This window comes from Taudactylus pleione, unplaced genomic scaffold (assembly GCF_031769625.1).
Source record: "Taudactylus pleione unplaced genomic scaffold, aTauple2 ptg000690l, whole genome shotgun sequence".
NCBI lineage: Eukaryota > Metazoa > Chordata > Amphibia > Anura > Myobatrachidae > Taudactylus > Taudactylus pleione.
The window spans coordinates 693,502-711,466 of NW_028285092.1; the positions used below are offsets into that span (position 1 = coordinate 693,502).

General features: G+C 41.3%; 1 protein-coding gene across 8 annotated transcripts in view; it reads right to left on the reverse strand.

Annotated features, from left to right (window-relative positions):
- TNRC18 (trinucleotide repeat containing 18) overlaps positions 1–17,965 on the reverse strand; it is a 416,103-nt gene that overhangs the window by 73,361 nt on the left and 324,777 nt on the right. For all 8 annotated transcript variants that reach the window (XM_088456240.1, XM_088456241.1, XM_088456243.1 and 5 more), the window contains 2 exons: positions 11,922–12,030; positions 11,642–11,758 (listed from right to left, as the gene is read on the reverse strand). In XM_088456240.1, coding sequence (XP_088312366.1) covers positions 11,642–11,758; positions 11,922–12,030 — 226 coding nt within the window. The remainder of the gene's footprint in view (positions 1–11,641; positions 11,759–11,921; positions 12,031–17,965) is intronic.

A 17,965-nucleotide genomic window follows, 5' to 3' on the forward strand; every position in this document is an offset into this window, starting at 1 on the left:
AACGGGTCTGAATGAGACCCTCAATCCATTCTGGCTACAACAGATGGGAGCAGGCTCAGAGTTAGAAGCACTTTGGAAGGGGTTTTTCGCAGATAATATAGGTTCTGCCTCAGTGGCGATGACATGGAATGCCTTCAAGGCCTATTTAAGAGGTACATTAATAAAAAGAATATCTGAACTTAAATTGTTCCATAGACAGAAGGAATTAGAACTTGAGACCGCATGTAAAAACCTAGAATTGGCATATTTCAGCGATAGTCTTGAGTCATCAAGACTTAAATGGTTGTCTTCTCAAGCTGCCCGGACGAAACATTTGCAGGATAAAGCCAGTCACAGGTTATTTTCTTTACACTCACATTACACATTTGCTGACAGTACGGGGAGCTACTTCGCTCGTTTGATAATTTTGATAGTCTTTCAAATACAGTGGCTGAAATTATAGGCGATAGCGGCTCTGTGGTGTCCACTACCCCTGACATAGCTGAGGTGTTTTTGTCTTATTTCAAATCTGTGTATTCTTCAAGATTATCTTGCAGCCATGCTGAATTGGTGTCTTATGTTGCAGATATAGGATTGCCTTCCCTCTATTTGGAAGATGCAGCCTTCTTGGATGCTGCTTTTTTGGAAGAGGAGGTGGGGGCGGCTATTGGATCTTTCCCAGGGGGCAAAGCTCCGGGGTTAGACGGCATTCCAATAGAGCTCTATAAAAAACATGCTTCATTATTTATTCCACAATTGTTGGAAATATATAATTTTTTGAAGAAGATATTCCCCCCCTCTATGTCAGAAGCGTTGATAATAGTACTGCCCAAGCATGGTAAGGAGTCTAGGTTACCAGATTCTTACCGCCCTATATCACTGATATCTAATGATGCCAAAATACTGGCAAAGATATTGTCTATCAGATTAAATAAAGTCATAACTACTATAGTCCACGCAGACCAGACTGGATTTATGCCTGGACAATCCACAGCAGTGAACATTAGACGTCTTTATACCCATATTCAGGCCTCCCATGGAGCAGAGTCCTCCTTGGCTATTGTTTCTTTAGATGCAGCTAAAGCTTTTGACTCCGTGGAGTGGCCTTTTCTGTGGGAGGTCATGAAAGGTTTTGGGATAGGTCCGGTATACATAAAATGGGTGAAGTGCGAGAATATCTATTAATGGATATATCTCTCCTTCTTCTTTTGTCCTAACCAGAGGCATGAGACAGGGATGCCCTTTGTCTCCAGCCTTATTCGCACTCGCTATAGAACCTCTGGTATGTCTGTTACGTGCCCACCCAGACATTAGTGGACTTAGGCTTGGCGGTAGAGAAGATAAGGTGGCTTTATATGCTGATGACTTGTTGCTTTATCTGATTATTCTACATCTATGCCGATTGTCCTTCAGCTGATGTCCACATTGCCATTTTATTCTGGCCTGACCACAAACTAGGAGAAATCACATATCCTTCCCCTTTGAGGGTCCTGCCCAGATAGCCCTTTAATAACTCTGCCTCTTCATTGGGTGGATAAGTTTAAGTATTTAGGAGTTTGGATTAGCAACTCCTCATCGGACTGTAATGTCCTAAATGTCCAGCCACAGTTGACACACTTAAAGGCCAATACCCGATCTTGGAGTAAATTGACGCATTTTCAGTTTTACAACTATGCGACTCAACTATCACACTTGAGGCTTTGGCTGCAAGATACCTCAGTAAATGCCCTTCACACTTTGCTAGTAGCTCAGGCAACGCCAGGACATACACCCTTGCAGGCCCTATTGGCTAAAAAGTAATATAGATTGGGGCCCCAGCTACTTTTACAAGCTGTTAATATATGGGTGCTGGTTAATAAACTCCTGGGTTTCACAGATTTGACCCTGATACACCCTTATGGAATGCTACAGCGTTGCCAGAACTATCATCCTTAGAGGCGGAAGCAGGATGGGGTTGCAGAGGAAAAACTGTGCTGAGACAGGTCTATGATGATAATGTTCTAAAATCATTCACCCAATTACGTAGTGAATTCAATCTTCCCCATACACTATTCTTCAGATATTTACAACTTGGACATGCTTTAAATGCACAATTTGTGGGCGCACCTTTGTTACAGGATTCTGTGCTCAAGTTGCTCCTATTGTCCCTAAACGCTTGGAGAGCTCTCTCATGTCTTTACTCCTTTATTATGAATGCTCACCATTCATCTAACCTTCCAAGTCTTAAACAAAAGTGGGAGTTGGAGGTTGGCCCAATGTGTGATGAATACTGGTCTCTCGCCCTTGGCAGTCGAAGAGAATCCACGGCGGCTATTAGATTCCAGCAAATTCAATTATTTATAGTACTACAAAGGACTTACCTCACCCCTGTATGTCTCCTTCAATTTGGGGGGGCATGCTGCTGATATTTTGGCATCTCCTTTGATCCTGCCCAAAGGTGCACAATTTCTGGGGCCAGGTAATTGGAGTTATAGCATCATCAAATATAGCCCAATCTGCTTTGACTCCAGCAGTTTGTACTCTTGGTACTTTGCCCGAGGATGTTTTTGTTAGGTACACTAGACAAAACAGTCTTAATTTATGTACCTTGGCCAAGGTATGTATACCGAGAGTGTGGATGGCTACTACAGATCCTGAGTTTCAAACGTAGGTTGTTCTAGTTAATAACACAATATCTAATGAGCGGTATTTATATACTACTTGTAAAGCCGAATTTGGCAGAGATGGTTACATTTTACATATGCTAAGTTGCCGCCGGATCAGCATACTTTACCTAGACTCTAAATTTTGTTATGTTTATTGATTGGGAGTCAAACTTCGGGCCGTATTCAATTAGAGGCGAAAAGTCTGAATCCGCGAAACAGTATTGCAGATGATATCATGTCGCCAGGCGGAAAGTTTGTGCCGTATTCAATTCCAAAGACTTTTTGTGTATGTGAAAAGTCAATGCAATGTAATGGCGGAAAAGTTTTGCGGAAAAATGTGCAGAATTGCGGTTTTGGGATGAAAACTTCGGGAAACCCCCTGCACCCTTGGGACAGTACCCCAAAGATGAACTGTGTCAAAAATAGTTTTCTAAATACTTTAGAACACCCCAAAAAAGTACTTTCATTTTGGGGGCGAAAAAGTTCAAAGTTGGGGACAAACTTAAAAACTAGCAAAATAGACTTCTGGGGGGTCCTCAAGTATGGGGCAGGTATTTTTTTTATTGCAGGTGCTTGCGACAGGTCGATTTTTTACATAATTTAAAACTTCACTTTAGAAACTTAAAAATATGCTAGCACCCTTTTTCAAGTACCCCAAATTTGCTGGGAGTACTTATTTTCACAAAAAAATACTGCTTAATGTTATTCTTCATCACTTGTGTTTTATGCGTTAATTGGCACCATTTGTCACAACTTAAGTACCCCAAATACCTTTATTAGGGCTAATCGGGGGCATCTATAGTGATCCCCAATGTTAGTGCATCTTTTTTGGTGGTTACAGGCTGAGTTCTCCATTTCTGACAGGACTTTTCGCCTGTTTCAGTTTCGCCGGGTGCCGTTTAAGCGTCCTTTCTAATTAAATACAGCGAATAGCGGGAGCGCGCCTGATACTTTTCCGCATACAAAACACGCGATGTAGGCGAAAAGTCCAGCATGCGAAAAAGTATCGCGGGTGCGAAACTAATTGAATATGGCCCTATGATTGGATCTTGCTCAATGTTGTTTATACAGGGGCGTATCTATAATGGGTGCAGGGTGTGCGGGGAACACGAGCCCCTGGGTCCAGGGGGACCCGCACTGCACACCCTGCACCCATAATAATACCTCTCCGGAGTCCCACGTCGGCGCGGACGTCCGGCGCTGTAAAATGACTGGAAACTGGCCGCGGCGGCCATTTTCCCGTCGTTTGCGCATGCGCAGCACAGGGTAAATGGCCGTCGCGGTCATTTTCCCGGTGACCGGTGCATACACTATAGACACTGGGCCCACTCTAGTGCCCAGAGTCTATGGACCTTATTCAGAGGCGGCCGTACGGTCTACGACCGCACGGCCGCCTCGATGTTTGGCCAGTGCGCATGCGCACAAGGGAGCCGGATCCCTCGTGCGCATGCGTGAGACCTGCTACGACCGACAGCGCCGGTCGTAGCGGGTCTCTTTCCAAAGGGGGCGAGCTGTCGATGTTGATTGATAGCTCGCCCCCTTTGGAAGGCGGGCCGGGGGGGTGGCAGCCCAAACGCCTACCGTTTGGGGGAGGCCCCACTGACATCACTAGTGATATCAGTGGAGAGCTTCCGGCTCTGACAGAGCCAGAAGCTCTCCGGGGCTTACGACAAGTGAGACCCTACCCACTGGAGCGGTCGTTAGAGCTGTGGGTGTAAACCCACAGCCTAGCGACCGAAACAGAGGCGGGCGGTCAGGATGCAAGCGGCTGCCCAGTTTCTGAGCGACCGCTTGCATCCTCCGACCGCCTCTGAATGAGGCCCAATAACTCCGGCGCTGGCCGCGCACATCTCAGGGCCTGATTCAGGCCCTCCTGGCCTCTCGCATAGCTGTGGGTGACCACCCACAGCTATAGCAAGCGGCCAGGAAGACCATCGGGCTTGCGACGAGACCCTTGTAGTAGGGTCTCGTGGCCGCAAGCCCCAGAGAGATTTCGGCTCACTCGTGATGTCAGTGGGGCCGCCCCCAAACGGAGACGTTCACATGGGAACGCCTCCGTTGGGGCAGCCACTCCCCCGGCCCGCCCACCAAAGGGGGCGTGCTGTCACTCAACATCGACAGCACGCCCCCTTTGGTGCGAGACCCGGAGCGACGGTTTGCCCATCACTATCTGGGTCTCGTGCATGCGCACGACAGAGCCGGCTCCGTCATGCGCATGCGCACTGGGTCACCATCGACCCGCTTGCGAGCGCATAGTGCTCGCGAGTGGGTCTGAATCAGGCCCTCAGTTGGCCGCTTGTGCCTCTGTGCCCTGCCCCACATTCCCGCTGCTGCCACTGCCCTGCACACCTGCAGCTCACTCCCACAGCCGTCTCTCCCTCTGCACCCATAAATACCAAATCACCTCCTGTGCGCTGTCCCCTCCTCCACCCACACTAGTGTATCATTTTGTTGCCCTTCTCCCTGCAGATGGCCCGGTTTGCTCCTCCAAACCCTGATGGTTAATAAATCATAAAAAAGCTATGAAATTCCATAGACAAAAACCTTACGGTTTCACATGTCCCATTAAGGCTTCTTAGACATGATCTGAAATTTCACAAAACCTACTGAATTTCTGCCACTCAAACTCAAAAAAGCAAAGAAATTCCGATCATTAAGGTTGACGATTTAATGGACATGTTCCTTGCGCAATACATATATCGTATGTCATCACGCCCTGTGGTTAACAGCAGATTCAGCACTCTCACAGAGTGAGATTGCTGTCACTCACAAAATGGTGGAGCTGCTATTTCACAGAATTGTGTGCTCATTGGAATACACACATGCAGTCTATGCAACTGAGGTCTGAGCAGAAGATAGAGCTGCGCATATGGGATAAGAGTGGTGTGGATGGGGGGAGGAGACAGAGCGGAGTAGATGGAAATACAGAAAGGTGTGGAGAGGGGGAAGATTAAGCAGTACAGATGGGGGGGAACCAAAGTGATGCAGATGGTGGAAAACAGTGGTGCGGATGGGGGAAAACATATTGGCACGGTTTGGGGGGACAGATCGCCATGGACGCGGGAAGACATAGTGCAGAGAACACACAACAGTAGGCATTGGGGAAGACAGATTGGTGCAGATGGAGGAAGAGTGGCACAGTTGGGGGGAAGACAGAGCGGCGTGGCTGGGGGGAAGGCAGTGGTGCAGATGGAAGGACACAGAGTATGGCACAGATGCAGGAAGACAGGGCCGCGCAGATAGGGAAAGACATATTGGTGTGGATTAGGGAATACAGACTAGCACAGTTGTGAGACCACACAGAAGTAGGGATTTAGGAAGATAGAGCAGCATGGAGGCGTATAGGGGAAGAAAGTGTACATGCATACACAGAGTATGATAGTTTTAGCAATTAGGGAGATAAATGTGTATTCTTAATTATATGGATGTATGGAGTGAGAAGGATGTTGGAACCCAGTGGGATTGTTGTGGTGAACCAATGGGAAGATTGTGGGCACTGAGTGGGATGTGTGTGCCACATAACGGCTCAGACTTTAGTTGCATAAACTGCATGTGTCTAGATTGCAGTGATTGCAGTGGGTTTGTTTTGATTTTTCAGCCTAATGATGGCTTGCTTCACTGATAGTGACAGGTCTTTGGATCTCATATTGAGAGTCGACAGCAACTGATTCCAAATGCAAATGTCACACCTAGAATCAACTCCAGACCTTTTACCTGCTTAATTGATAATGAAATAACGAGGGAATAGCCCACACCTGTCCATGAAATAGCTTTTGAGTTGATAGTCCCATTACTTTTGGCCCCTTAAAAAGTGGGAGGCACATATAGAAACCGTTGTAATTCCTACACCGTTCACCTGCTTTGGATGTAATTACCCTCAAATTAAATCTGAAAGTTTGCAGTTAAAGCACATCTTGTCTGTTTCATTTCAAAACCATTGTGGTGGTGAATAGGCCAAAATATGAAAATTCTGTCAATGTCCCAATATTTATGCACCTGACTGTATATACGTAGTAAATGGTCAGCGGCACTTGGATAATAATCACGCTAAAGAGGCAGTAATTCCAACGTTTCCATGGTTGCTTTTATTCCATCGTCATCAGGGATAAGGTAAAGTACAAAACACGCTCACCGTACATACCCCATCTCCAGGTGCAGCGTCCTCTGCTAACCACGCGGGAAACCGGGACACCCACTGATGATGTCACGGACCCGCGCCCGTTGCCAGGACAACAATAAAAACAAAAGCAAGCAACATAGCAAATGCAATACATATCATAGACTGCGGACATAAACATATGGTGCCATTACATTATTAAATATAAATCGGATGACCATTATATCAACATATTCCTGTGTGATGCAGTACATTAATATAGTACCTACATATATACTCAAATGCAAATAGTAAAGCACCCAAACTCGTCATTACTCAAGATCACATGAAACAATGTAACCCAAGGTGTTCATTCAACCCATCAGGAGTCAGAGTATTCAATCTATGAATCCACCTTGATTCACACTTTAATAGTCTTAATGATCGATCACCACCCCGCAGATGCGGTGGGATGTGATCGATGATAATATACCTTAATGATGCCAGGCTGTGACCCAATTGCATAAAGTGACGGGACACCGGTTGATCACTTTGTCCTGAGGAAATGGCAGCTCTTATACTGGACCGATGTCCTGCAATCCTCTCCCTCAAGGTTCTATCGGTCTTCCCCACATATCCTTTACCACAAGGACATGTGATTAGATATACAATGAACTTAGTAGTGCAGGATACTCTATGTCTGATTAAAAATCTCTTTCCACTCATGGGGTGACAAAAGCTATCACCAACAGTGAGATATCTACATGTTAGGTAGTTGATACATCTAAAACATCCCTTGACCGATTTGGAAACTAAGGTCCTGAGTCGGGGACTTTCCTTTGTGCCCACTACGAGGTTTGATAACATGCAGTGGGAGGTGGAGAAATACCGCCTCAATAGACAATTGAAACTTCATGAACATTTTAATGGTTCGAAATCACAACCGGTATTACCAGTATTGCATGATGATGTACCTAAGGAATTGTATAAATTGCATAAAAAAAATCTGTTTTTGAACCAGTGACTAGTAATGCTACCATTAAAACCTTCTCACGGTTACTAGAACACGAGGTGAAACATTCTGTCTTACCTCTGATTCCAACACGTACTAAGGAGTGTAATAATTTAAGTAAGGGTGAGTTTACAGCTTTGAAGGATCTAGCATCATATACTGACATTATGATTCGCCCCGCAGATAAAGGCGGGGCAATTGTAATTCAGGATCTTATGACATATAAGGATGAGATTGCTCGCCAGCTTAAAGATGAGAAAGTCTATAGACTGTTAGCAGAAGATCTGACTATGATGTTTAAGAAAGTGCTGGTAGAGAGGTTGAACCAGGCGGTGGGAGAAGGAGTTATTTCACAAAAATTATGTGATATGTTAAATGTGGATTTCCCAGTAACACCGTTATTATATACATTACCGAAAATCCACAAAGGGTTAAATCCCCCGCCTGGCAGACCAATTATCTCATCCAGGGGGTCGCTTTTTCAACCTGTATCTATTTTTCTTGATTCAGTGCTACAACCATGTGTGGTGGGACATCCTGACTATATATTAGACACAACTTCATTTTTGAATCGATTGCATAAAATTAAAGATATCCCTATTGATAGTTTTTTGTGCAGTATTGATGTCAACAGCCTGTACACTGTCATTCCTAATGGTGATGGTGTACAGTCTGTTTGTAGTTTAATAACTGATAATCCCCTGTATGTTGGCCCGGATGTTGGGCTTATTAGGGATTTATTGGAGATGATTTTGATGATTACATGTTGTCAGCAGAGAAGGATATATTTTTTTCGGACGCCTATATTTCAGGGAAAATTAAATTTTATGCCTGCTATATAGACGACCTATTTGTTATATGGAGTGGGTCTAAGGATCAGTTTATAGATGTTATTGAAAAACATAATGCGACCAATAGCCCTATTAAATTTTCTTATATTATTGATGCAACCACAGTCACTTTTTTGGATGTGAAGATTAACTTGAAGAAGGGTCTAATTGAGACGGAATTGTTTGTAAAACCTACCGATAGAAATTCTCTGTTACATGCTCAAAGTTTTCATCAAAAATCATTTAAGTGCGGTCTTCCGTACTCACAATTTATGCGAGCTGTTAGAATTTGTAGTGATAGACATGCGGCTGAACAAAATATTGATTGAATGATTATTACATTTTTGAATAGAGGGGATCAGGCTGACAAGCTATACAAGGCTAAATCGAAAGCATTATCGATGTCTAGGGAGCAGCTATTGACTGGATCCAAGAGGAGGAATAACTCTAATAAAATCATGCCTTGGGTAAATCATAATAATGTGGTCAGTAATGAGATTAGACGGATCTCTAGAGATCTCTGGCCAATGTTGGAGTCTGATAATGATCTGTATTTGAAAGACAGACGTATTATGTCCTGCTATTCACGTGAGAGGAATATCCGTGATATGGTAGTGAAAACGGACGTCACTGGATTAGGTAGTAGGTTGCCAGAGGGCTTTTTCCCCGAAAAATGGGATGTTTTAGATGTATCAACTGCCTAACATGTAGATATCTCACTGTTGGCGATAGCTTTTGTCACCCCATGAGTGGAAAGAGATTTTTAATCAGACATAGAGTATCCTGCACTACTAAGTTCATTGTATATCTAATCACATGTCCTTGTGGTAAAGGATATGTGGGGAAGACCGATAGAACCTTGAGGGAGAGGATGGCAGGACATCGGTCCAGTATAAGAGCTGCCATTTCCTCGGGAAAAAGTGATCAACCGGTGTCCCGTCACTTTATGCAATTGGGTCACAGCCTGGCATCATTAAGGTATATTATCATCGATCACATCCCACCGCATCTGCGGGGTGGTGATCGATCATTAAGACTATTAAAGTGTGAATCAAGGTGGATTCATAGATTGAATACTCTGACTCCTAATGGGTTGAATAAACACCTTGTGTTACATTGTTTCATGTGATCTTGAGTAATGACGAGTTTGGGTGCTTTACTATTTGCATTTGAGTATATATGTAGGTACTATATTAATGTACTGCATCACACAGGAATATGTTGATATAATGGTCATCCGATTTATATTTAATAATGTTATGGCACCATATGTTGTTTATGTCCGCAGTCTATGATATGAATTGCATTTGCTATGTTGCTTGTTTTTATTGTTGTCCTGGCAACGGGCACGGGTCTGTGACATCATCAGTGGGTGTCTCGGTTTCCCGCGGGGGTAGCAGAGGACGCTGCACCTGGTGATGGGGTATTTAAGGTGAGCGTGTTTTGTACTTTACCTTAGCCCTGATGACGATGGAATAAAAGCAACCATCGAAACGTTGGAATTACTGCCTCTTTAGCGTGATTATTATCCGAGTACCGCCGACCATTTACTACGTGTGTTTGGGATCTGACTGGATTCCTATGCGGAGGGCACCGGAGCTATTTATATCACTGACACGTGAGTGTTGCCCGTGACTGTATTATATATATATAGCTATCAAGTGCAGAGGTCTATTTCTTAATTTGTGTTATACTTGTTTATAAGGTTATTTTTTGTGCAACCACAAGCACATTTTTTCCTCTTTGCTGCTGGGTTTGACAGTTTTAATTGATATTATCATCCTTAAATTTACATATCAGCACTGGGCTTCCCGTTTTCTTTTAACTTTTTTCGGTTTGAGTGGCAGAAATTCAGTAGGTTTTGTGAAATTTCTGATCATGTCTAAGAAGCCTTAAAGGGACATGTGAAACCGTAGGGTTTTTTGTCTATGGAATATATATATTTGTTTCGTGTTAATTTTATAGTTTAATTCATCATGTTTACATTTTTTAAATATGACCTTATTCTACAGGAATATGTAAGCCAATGAAAAAGTTATTTTAGATCTTTGGACAGCAATGTTTCATCGATTATCAAAGTTGTTAATATATATAATAGAAACAAAATATTATTTCCAGTGCTGTACCAAATGCAATTGTTCATCTATTTCAAATTTTAAGATCCAAATCAAATATGTTAACATTATATTATCAATCCAATATTACTTATTTTTAGCTAGATTTCACAAGCTATAAAACTCCATCAAACAGATATAGAAATATGTGCTTTAAAGGAATAAGTTCTTAAATATGTGCTTTAAGAAATGTGTTCTTTAAAACGATGGTTGCCTACAAACAGCTTGGTATTTTTGTCTTGCAAATTTACTAGAAATATTTGTTTTAGTTTCTTAGCTCGAGATTACAATATCACAACCTTTTATTCATTGACTTTCCTTATGATAAAATAAAATCTCTTCTTTTCAGACCAAAATATGACAGTGAATAATGGCTTAATTGCTTGTAATTGCTTCCTTTTATTAAGAGTGGCAAATAAATTATTTGGACATTTTAAATACTCTATCAGTTTACAAAAATTTAGAAAAATTGGTAGAGCAGTAGATTTTAACATCCTTGCTATTGTTTTGCTCTCAGCTTACACAGCATAGTACAATATGAGAAAGATGGTAATTTAATGTAGAAATGGACCTAAAGTGGATATAGGCTTTACTTCCTGGAGATACTTCCTTACAATTTCTAGGCTGCATATTTTCTCGTGCATCCAGTTACCTTACTATTGACCCATCCACATTTTATCTGGGCAATTCTCAAAAGTGGCATGCTGAGCAGACAAATGGGTAAATTAAATTTGCGAAGTGTCTGCATATTTTCATTTAGTAAAGAACACTTAGTTGTTTAGTTGCAATGCTTAATTGCCTTCAAAAAATATGTTTGGCAGATGTCTAATAAGAATAGATGTAGAACTGCAATAAAGTATGCACTTATTGAGTCCTTTCAAGTTAAAATCCCACGAGACACTAACACCAGATTTGTTGTAAGAAAGTATTCTGAATTACTATGCCCCAACATGTGTTATACTTACATTGTATTTTATAATCTGGAGGTAGCATTCGGATATGAGACAAAGGAATACGCCCTGTATCTCCATCATCAAACTCCACCGTAACTAGGTCTGTGTCTTCATCTTGGTCGGTGTTTCCTAATAATACAAAAGTTAATTACTAACTACTATAACATTTGAATAGTTACACTACAACAGAAAGTGATGTCTACTTAATGCTGAAAGCTTACATTTTTACACCAAGGCAGATTTAAGTGTGACAATGACATAAACAGAGAGTAGTAAAACTGGTACAATTCACCTTGTACAATGGTGCCTGGGTACAGGCAACGATACTGCTGACTCCAGTAAGCTGCTATTCTGGTTCCTTCCAGTAGAAATCGGACAGAGGGTGGCTTTACATCGATAATCTGCTCATAACATACAAAAAAAGAAAAAAATATTTTATTCTACAGATGTAACATCTTTAGGTCAGTTGACTCCAACAAATCTGTCTTTAGACATGCTCAAGAGATGCTTACATATTCCCAAGCTACAGCTACAAGCAAGGATGGTGATTTGTGATTATACAGATGGGTCCACATACATCTAGCCTCCTTGCGTGTTAAACAGCCCTTCTAGTTGTGGCATGACTTGGTAGCGCCAAGCGTCTTTTTGTGCGTTGTTTCACCTTCAAATGCGTCTTATTTGCACAGCTATGCGACTTATTATTTGCACAAGCAGCTTCTGCTGATAAAAATGATATGCAGCATGTCTATGTTCTGTGTGTGACTGCCGGTGTATCTGCATGCTAAACACCATGTTACAGTGTCAGTGGCTGTAACGTAGCATGCAGACCCGCAGTCACACACAGAACATAGGCATGCTGCATATCATTTTAATCAGCAGAAGCTGCTTGTGCTATCTAGTCGCATCGCAAGGAACACGTCCAACCTTGATGATCAGAATTTCATTGCTTTTTTGAGTTTGAGTGGCAGAAATTCAGTAAGAAGCCTTAATGGGACATGTGAAACCGTAAGGTTTTTGTCTATGGAATATATATATTTGTTATTTGTTAATTTTATAGTTTAATTAATCATGTTTACATTTTTGAAATATGACATTATTCTACAGGAATACGTCAGCCAATGAAAAAGTTATTACTATATATTATAGAAACAAAATAGTATTTCAAGTGCAGTACCAAACGCAATTGTTCATCTATTTAAAATTTAAGATCCAAATCAAATATAGGAAATTTGTTCTACACAAGTGCAGAACGGATCTCCTCTGACTTCCTGGACTCTCCTGTGGACCCAGCAATTTATGACTGGTTTTGCTGGAAAAATCGTCAGTTAAGTGGTTAGTAATTGAGTATCTGCATAGACATACAAATATAATTAAATGTAATTATAAATAATATTAGCAGTGTCAAAACAACAAATAAATGACCTGCATACAATTTATGTAAAGTATTTAATTTGTGACACTATAAGGCATCATAGGCAAATGAGTTGTTGCCCAGACCTCCCCTATAGCAAGATTTTATTAAAGTTTTGGTCACAACATACAGTATAAGGAATGGAACAGAGCTGCTGCACATGCTTAGTGGAAGTAGCTTTTCCTATCAAGTCTGCTATGTGTATGTGGATCTGAGCGCTCAATCAACGCACCAGACAAGAGAGACCAAAGAGCAGCAGCCAGCAAGAAGGGACAGGCGTTCTATTATGAGGTGGGAAAATGTGTACTTGCAATGGAATTATTTCCATTATAAAGATTGCTAAATAAAAACCTTAACAAGAAGTCTAGTCATCACATACGTAATACCAGTCTTATAGCTCCACAGTAAACTATATTGTATCAGTATCACGTCTAAATAGTCTTATTTCTATTAGAAGTTAATGTCGACTTTTATATAAAGCAGTAATAATAAAAGGCATATTATTATAACATTGAAAACAACATTAGAATATCACAAACAGTAGGGTACTTTCACAATTTGTGTGTCAACTTGGACAACTGTATATGTTTGTATGGAGTATTGTAATATATAGACAGTTTATAGCATGCAAGGAGAATAGTGGCTTCCCTGGCAGTCAGCTAAGACAAATTACATTGAGGTACCTTAAGAATGCTAAGAGATTATAGAAACTAGTTGGAGTGGTGAGATCGGGAGCAGTGACTGTCTGTGGTGGATAACATATTGAAGAGAAGCATTTATCCAATATTCTAGAAGCCTAGGACTTGTAATGTTGATAAGCCTTATATCTTCTATAATCTGGTAAGGAGTTAGTCATCAGTATTCCTGTATTAACCGTTTATGGTGGATATTGTACTGTGCCTATATTTTATGTTTTCTGTGTAAGTGTATCTCCATTAAAACCTTCAACTTTATCTAGTGGTATTATGCAAGATATGTTTGTAATTTTTTACAGGGTATCATCAGGACAGAAACCTCTTGATATTGACTCATGGGAGGAGGAAAAAAAGATTATTTGAGGCGCTCTGATTTAATAAATGTTTAGTGAGTGCATATAAAACATAGATTAGTGTCTGTGAGGTATATCACTGTGCTGGAAATTGAGGAACTTCTTACACATTCTCTTGATTAATTTTAACACATTGGGTATAATCTATAATTGATTTAAATATATTACACTATATATTATAATTATATATTTTTTGGTCTACTTCAAGCATACAAATCAACTGTTGAATAAAAACTTTAGAAAACCGAGCTAAATGTAAATTTTGACATTTAATATTTTTCTGTGAAAATGAGTTCAGTGTGCTCCAGTGGCCTCCACTGTCACCAGATCTCAATCCATTATAAAACCCCTAGGATGTAATGGAATAGGATATTTGCATTATGAGTGTGCAGTCGTTAAATCTGCAGAAAATTTTGGATGCCACTATGTCAACATTTATTTATTTTATTAACAGTTTAACAATGCACACATATTTCACAGAGATTTACAGAGAATATTTAGTCATTCACATCATTCTCTGCCCTAAGAGAACTTACAATCTATATAGTGGTCTATGCCAACAGTAAAGCATCCTGAGACCATTCATGTGTGGATAGCTTCTCAGCCAAGGGAGTGGGATCACTCACAATTTTGCTTAAAAACACAGCCATGAATAAAGAATGGTACCAAAACATCCTCCAAGAGCAACTTCTCCCAACCATCCAAGAACAGTTTGGTGACTAACAATGCCTTTTCCAGCATGATGGAGCACCTTGCCATAAAGCAAAAGTGATAACTAAGTGGCTCGGGGAACAAAACATAGAAATTTTGAGTCCATGGCCAGGAAACTCCCCAGACCTTAATCCCATTGAGAACTTGTGGTCAATCCTCAACAGGTGGGTGGACAAACAAAAACCCACAAATTCTGACAAACTCCAAGCATTAATTAGGCAAGAATGGGTGGCCATCAGTCAGTATGTGGCCCAGAAGTTGATTGACAGCATGCCAGGGTTAATTGCAGAGGTCTTGAAAAAGAAGGGTCAACACTGCAAATATTGATTCTTTGCATAAACTTAATGGAATTGTCAATAAAAGCCTTTGACACTTATGAAATGCTTGTAATTTTACTTCAGTATACCATAGTAACATCTGACAAAAAGGTCTAAAAACACTGAAGCAGCAAACTTTGTGAAAACCATTACTTGTGTCATTCTCAAAACTTTTAGCCATGGCTGTACATAGATTCCCTACCACATGTACACACATACACTAGGGCTAACTTTTTGTCAGAAGCCAGTTAACCTATTAGTAAGTTTTTGGACTGTGGGACAAAACCAGAGCACCCAGAACAAACCCATGCAAACATGGGGAAAACTCCAGACAGAGAGGGCCTTGGTGGAATTCGAAACCAAGGCTTCAGTGCTGTGCTGCAGAAAGCCAACTGTTGCAATATTGTGCCCCAACAAATGCAAAACTTTCTGAGTATTGTTTCCAGCACCTTGTTGACTTGTTTTATTACAAATTCAGGCTGTTCTGGAGAAAGGGGGTACTACACAGTACTAGAAAGATGTACCCCAAAAAATTGCCATTGAGCAGACGAATTAGAGTGCAATGCAAAATAGGTTTAAATTCCAGTTAAAATAAGGAGACTGAAAATAGGCATTTTTTGGCCATATGCTAATTTCCAGCTGCAATCTACAAGGATAGCAATGTGTACAGGGTGAATCTGGCCCACAGGAGTACAGGGGAAATCCTTGATGGGCCCCAGTGCCTGAGAGCCCCACCCCCTCCTCAAGGGGTGGAGAAGGGTTGTGTATGAACTTGGGTGCTTGATTTGTTTCTATGGAAACTACACTAAGATTAGATCTCATGACAATAAAAGTGGGTGGTGCTAACACACCCTTGTCCCCTCTTTAATAAAGGGGACTAGTTCTTTGCAGATAGAATATTATACCACATGTGCCATCCCCACTCCTGTCACATCAGTTCCCCCACCTTTCTTCCCTTGTCACATATGAGGTGTGTGGGAGGGATATGCACCCAGCACCATTCAATTCATAAGATGCCCCTAGAGAAAAGCATTGCACAAGGCTCACAAACAATCTGCTTCAAATATACAGTACATGGCAGTAATGTGCAGATAGCTGGTGTACCACAATCCCAGTGATGTGTGTGAGCATCATGATAATCTGCTGATTGTGCTTAATATAATTTTTTCCTAATTGTGACCGTGTTTAAGAACACTATTCAAAGCATAATGAACTTATTAAAGTGTGCTTTTACTTACAGACCACCCTACACCGTGACTGGGGGGCAGTACAATGTGGCATCATGTAAACTGGGGACACTACAATATGGCAGAATGTGAACTAGGTCGCTAAATAAATGAGTATTACTATCTTGTATACAATGAACTAGGGCACTACTATGGAGCATAAAACTAACTAGGGCACTACTACAGATGTGTCCACATACAGTACACATATCCTCAAATTGCACAACAGACTTTGGTACTTAGCCACGTCAAAACACTAATTATATGTACCTAGTACACTATAACCAGACTAAGGCCCTGATTCAGATTTGTACGCAATACTGATAGTTATGAGTGATTATCGGCCAACTGCGCATGGGTCATGGTCGCACACGCCAAGGTACTTTAGCGATGCCGCTTGCAGTGAGGTTTTCATTGGAAAGTGACTGACAATCAGGGAACGATTTTGGGTGGTTACGGGGAGTGGCGGACAAACACAGGCGATTTTTGGGGCGATTCCGTACGCAGAAAACTTGGCGCCGATGTCTCAGTTTCAGCGGCCATTCTGCGCAACCATAGGGTTACTAAGATGGTCGATTACCGAAGGATTGGCGACCACTGCTGCATGTTTGTACGCACTTGCTTAGATCTGTGAAGTCACGAGTGGGCATCTCAATAATTTCCAGGCAGCTTCTGGCATTAGCATATTTTCTCACTCCAGCTGCGTATAGGATCGCAGCTGCAATTGCATTAGCATACATATCTGAATCAGGCACTAAGACATAAAATTGAGGAAAAAGTAGCACAATGAAGGCAAGTTGAGGAAAAAAAATTGCAAAATTGAAGAATAGGGTACACAGCACGGAAATCTCGCCAGGTGTAAAATAGATAGTTGTATGACACATCTGTATTGCACATAAAATTAATGATGGTACTACTATGGGGTATACAAAGACCTTGGGTACTACTAGTGGGCATAAAACTAACTAGGGCTCTACTATGGTGCATAAAACTAACTAGGGCCCTACTATGGTGCATAAAACTAACTAGGGCCCTACTATGGTGCATAAAACTAACTAGGGCCCTACTATGGTGCATAAAACTAACTAGGGCCCTACTATGGTGCATAAAACTAACTAGGGCCCTACTATGGTTTATAAAACTAACTAGGGCCCTAATATGGTGCATAAAACTAACTAGGGCTCTACTATGGTGCATAAAACTAACTAAGGTACTACTATGGTGCATAAAACTAACTAAGGTACTACTATGGTGCATAAAACTAACTAGGGCCCTACTATGGTGCATAAAACTAATTATGGCCCTACTATGGTGCATAAAACTAACTAGGGCTCCAACTATGGTGCATAAAACTAACTAGGGCTCCAACTATGGTGCATACAACTAACTAGGGCCCTACTATGGTGCATAAAACTAACTAGGGCTCCACTATGGTGCATAGAACTAACCAGGGCTCTACTTTGCTGCATAAAACTAACTAAGGTACTACTATGGTGTATAAAACTAACTAGGGCTCTACTATGGTGCATAAAATGAACTAGGGCTCCACTATGGTGCATAAAACTAACTAGGGCTCCACTATGGTGTATAAAACTAATTAATGCCCTACTATGGTGCATAAAA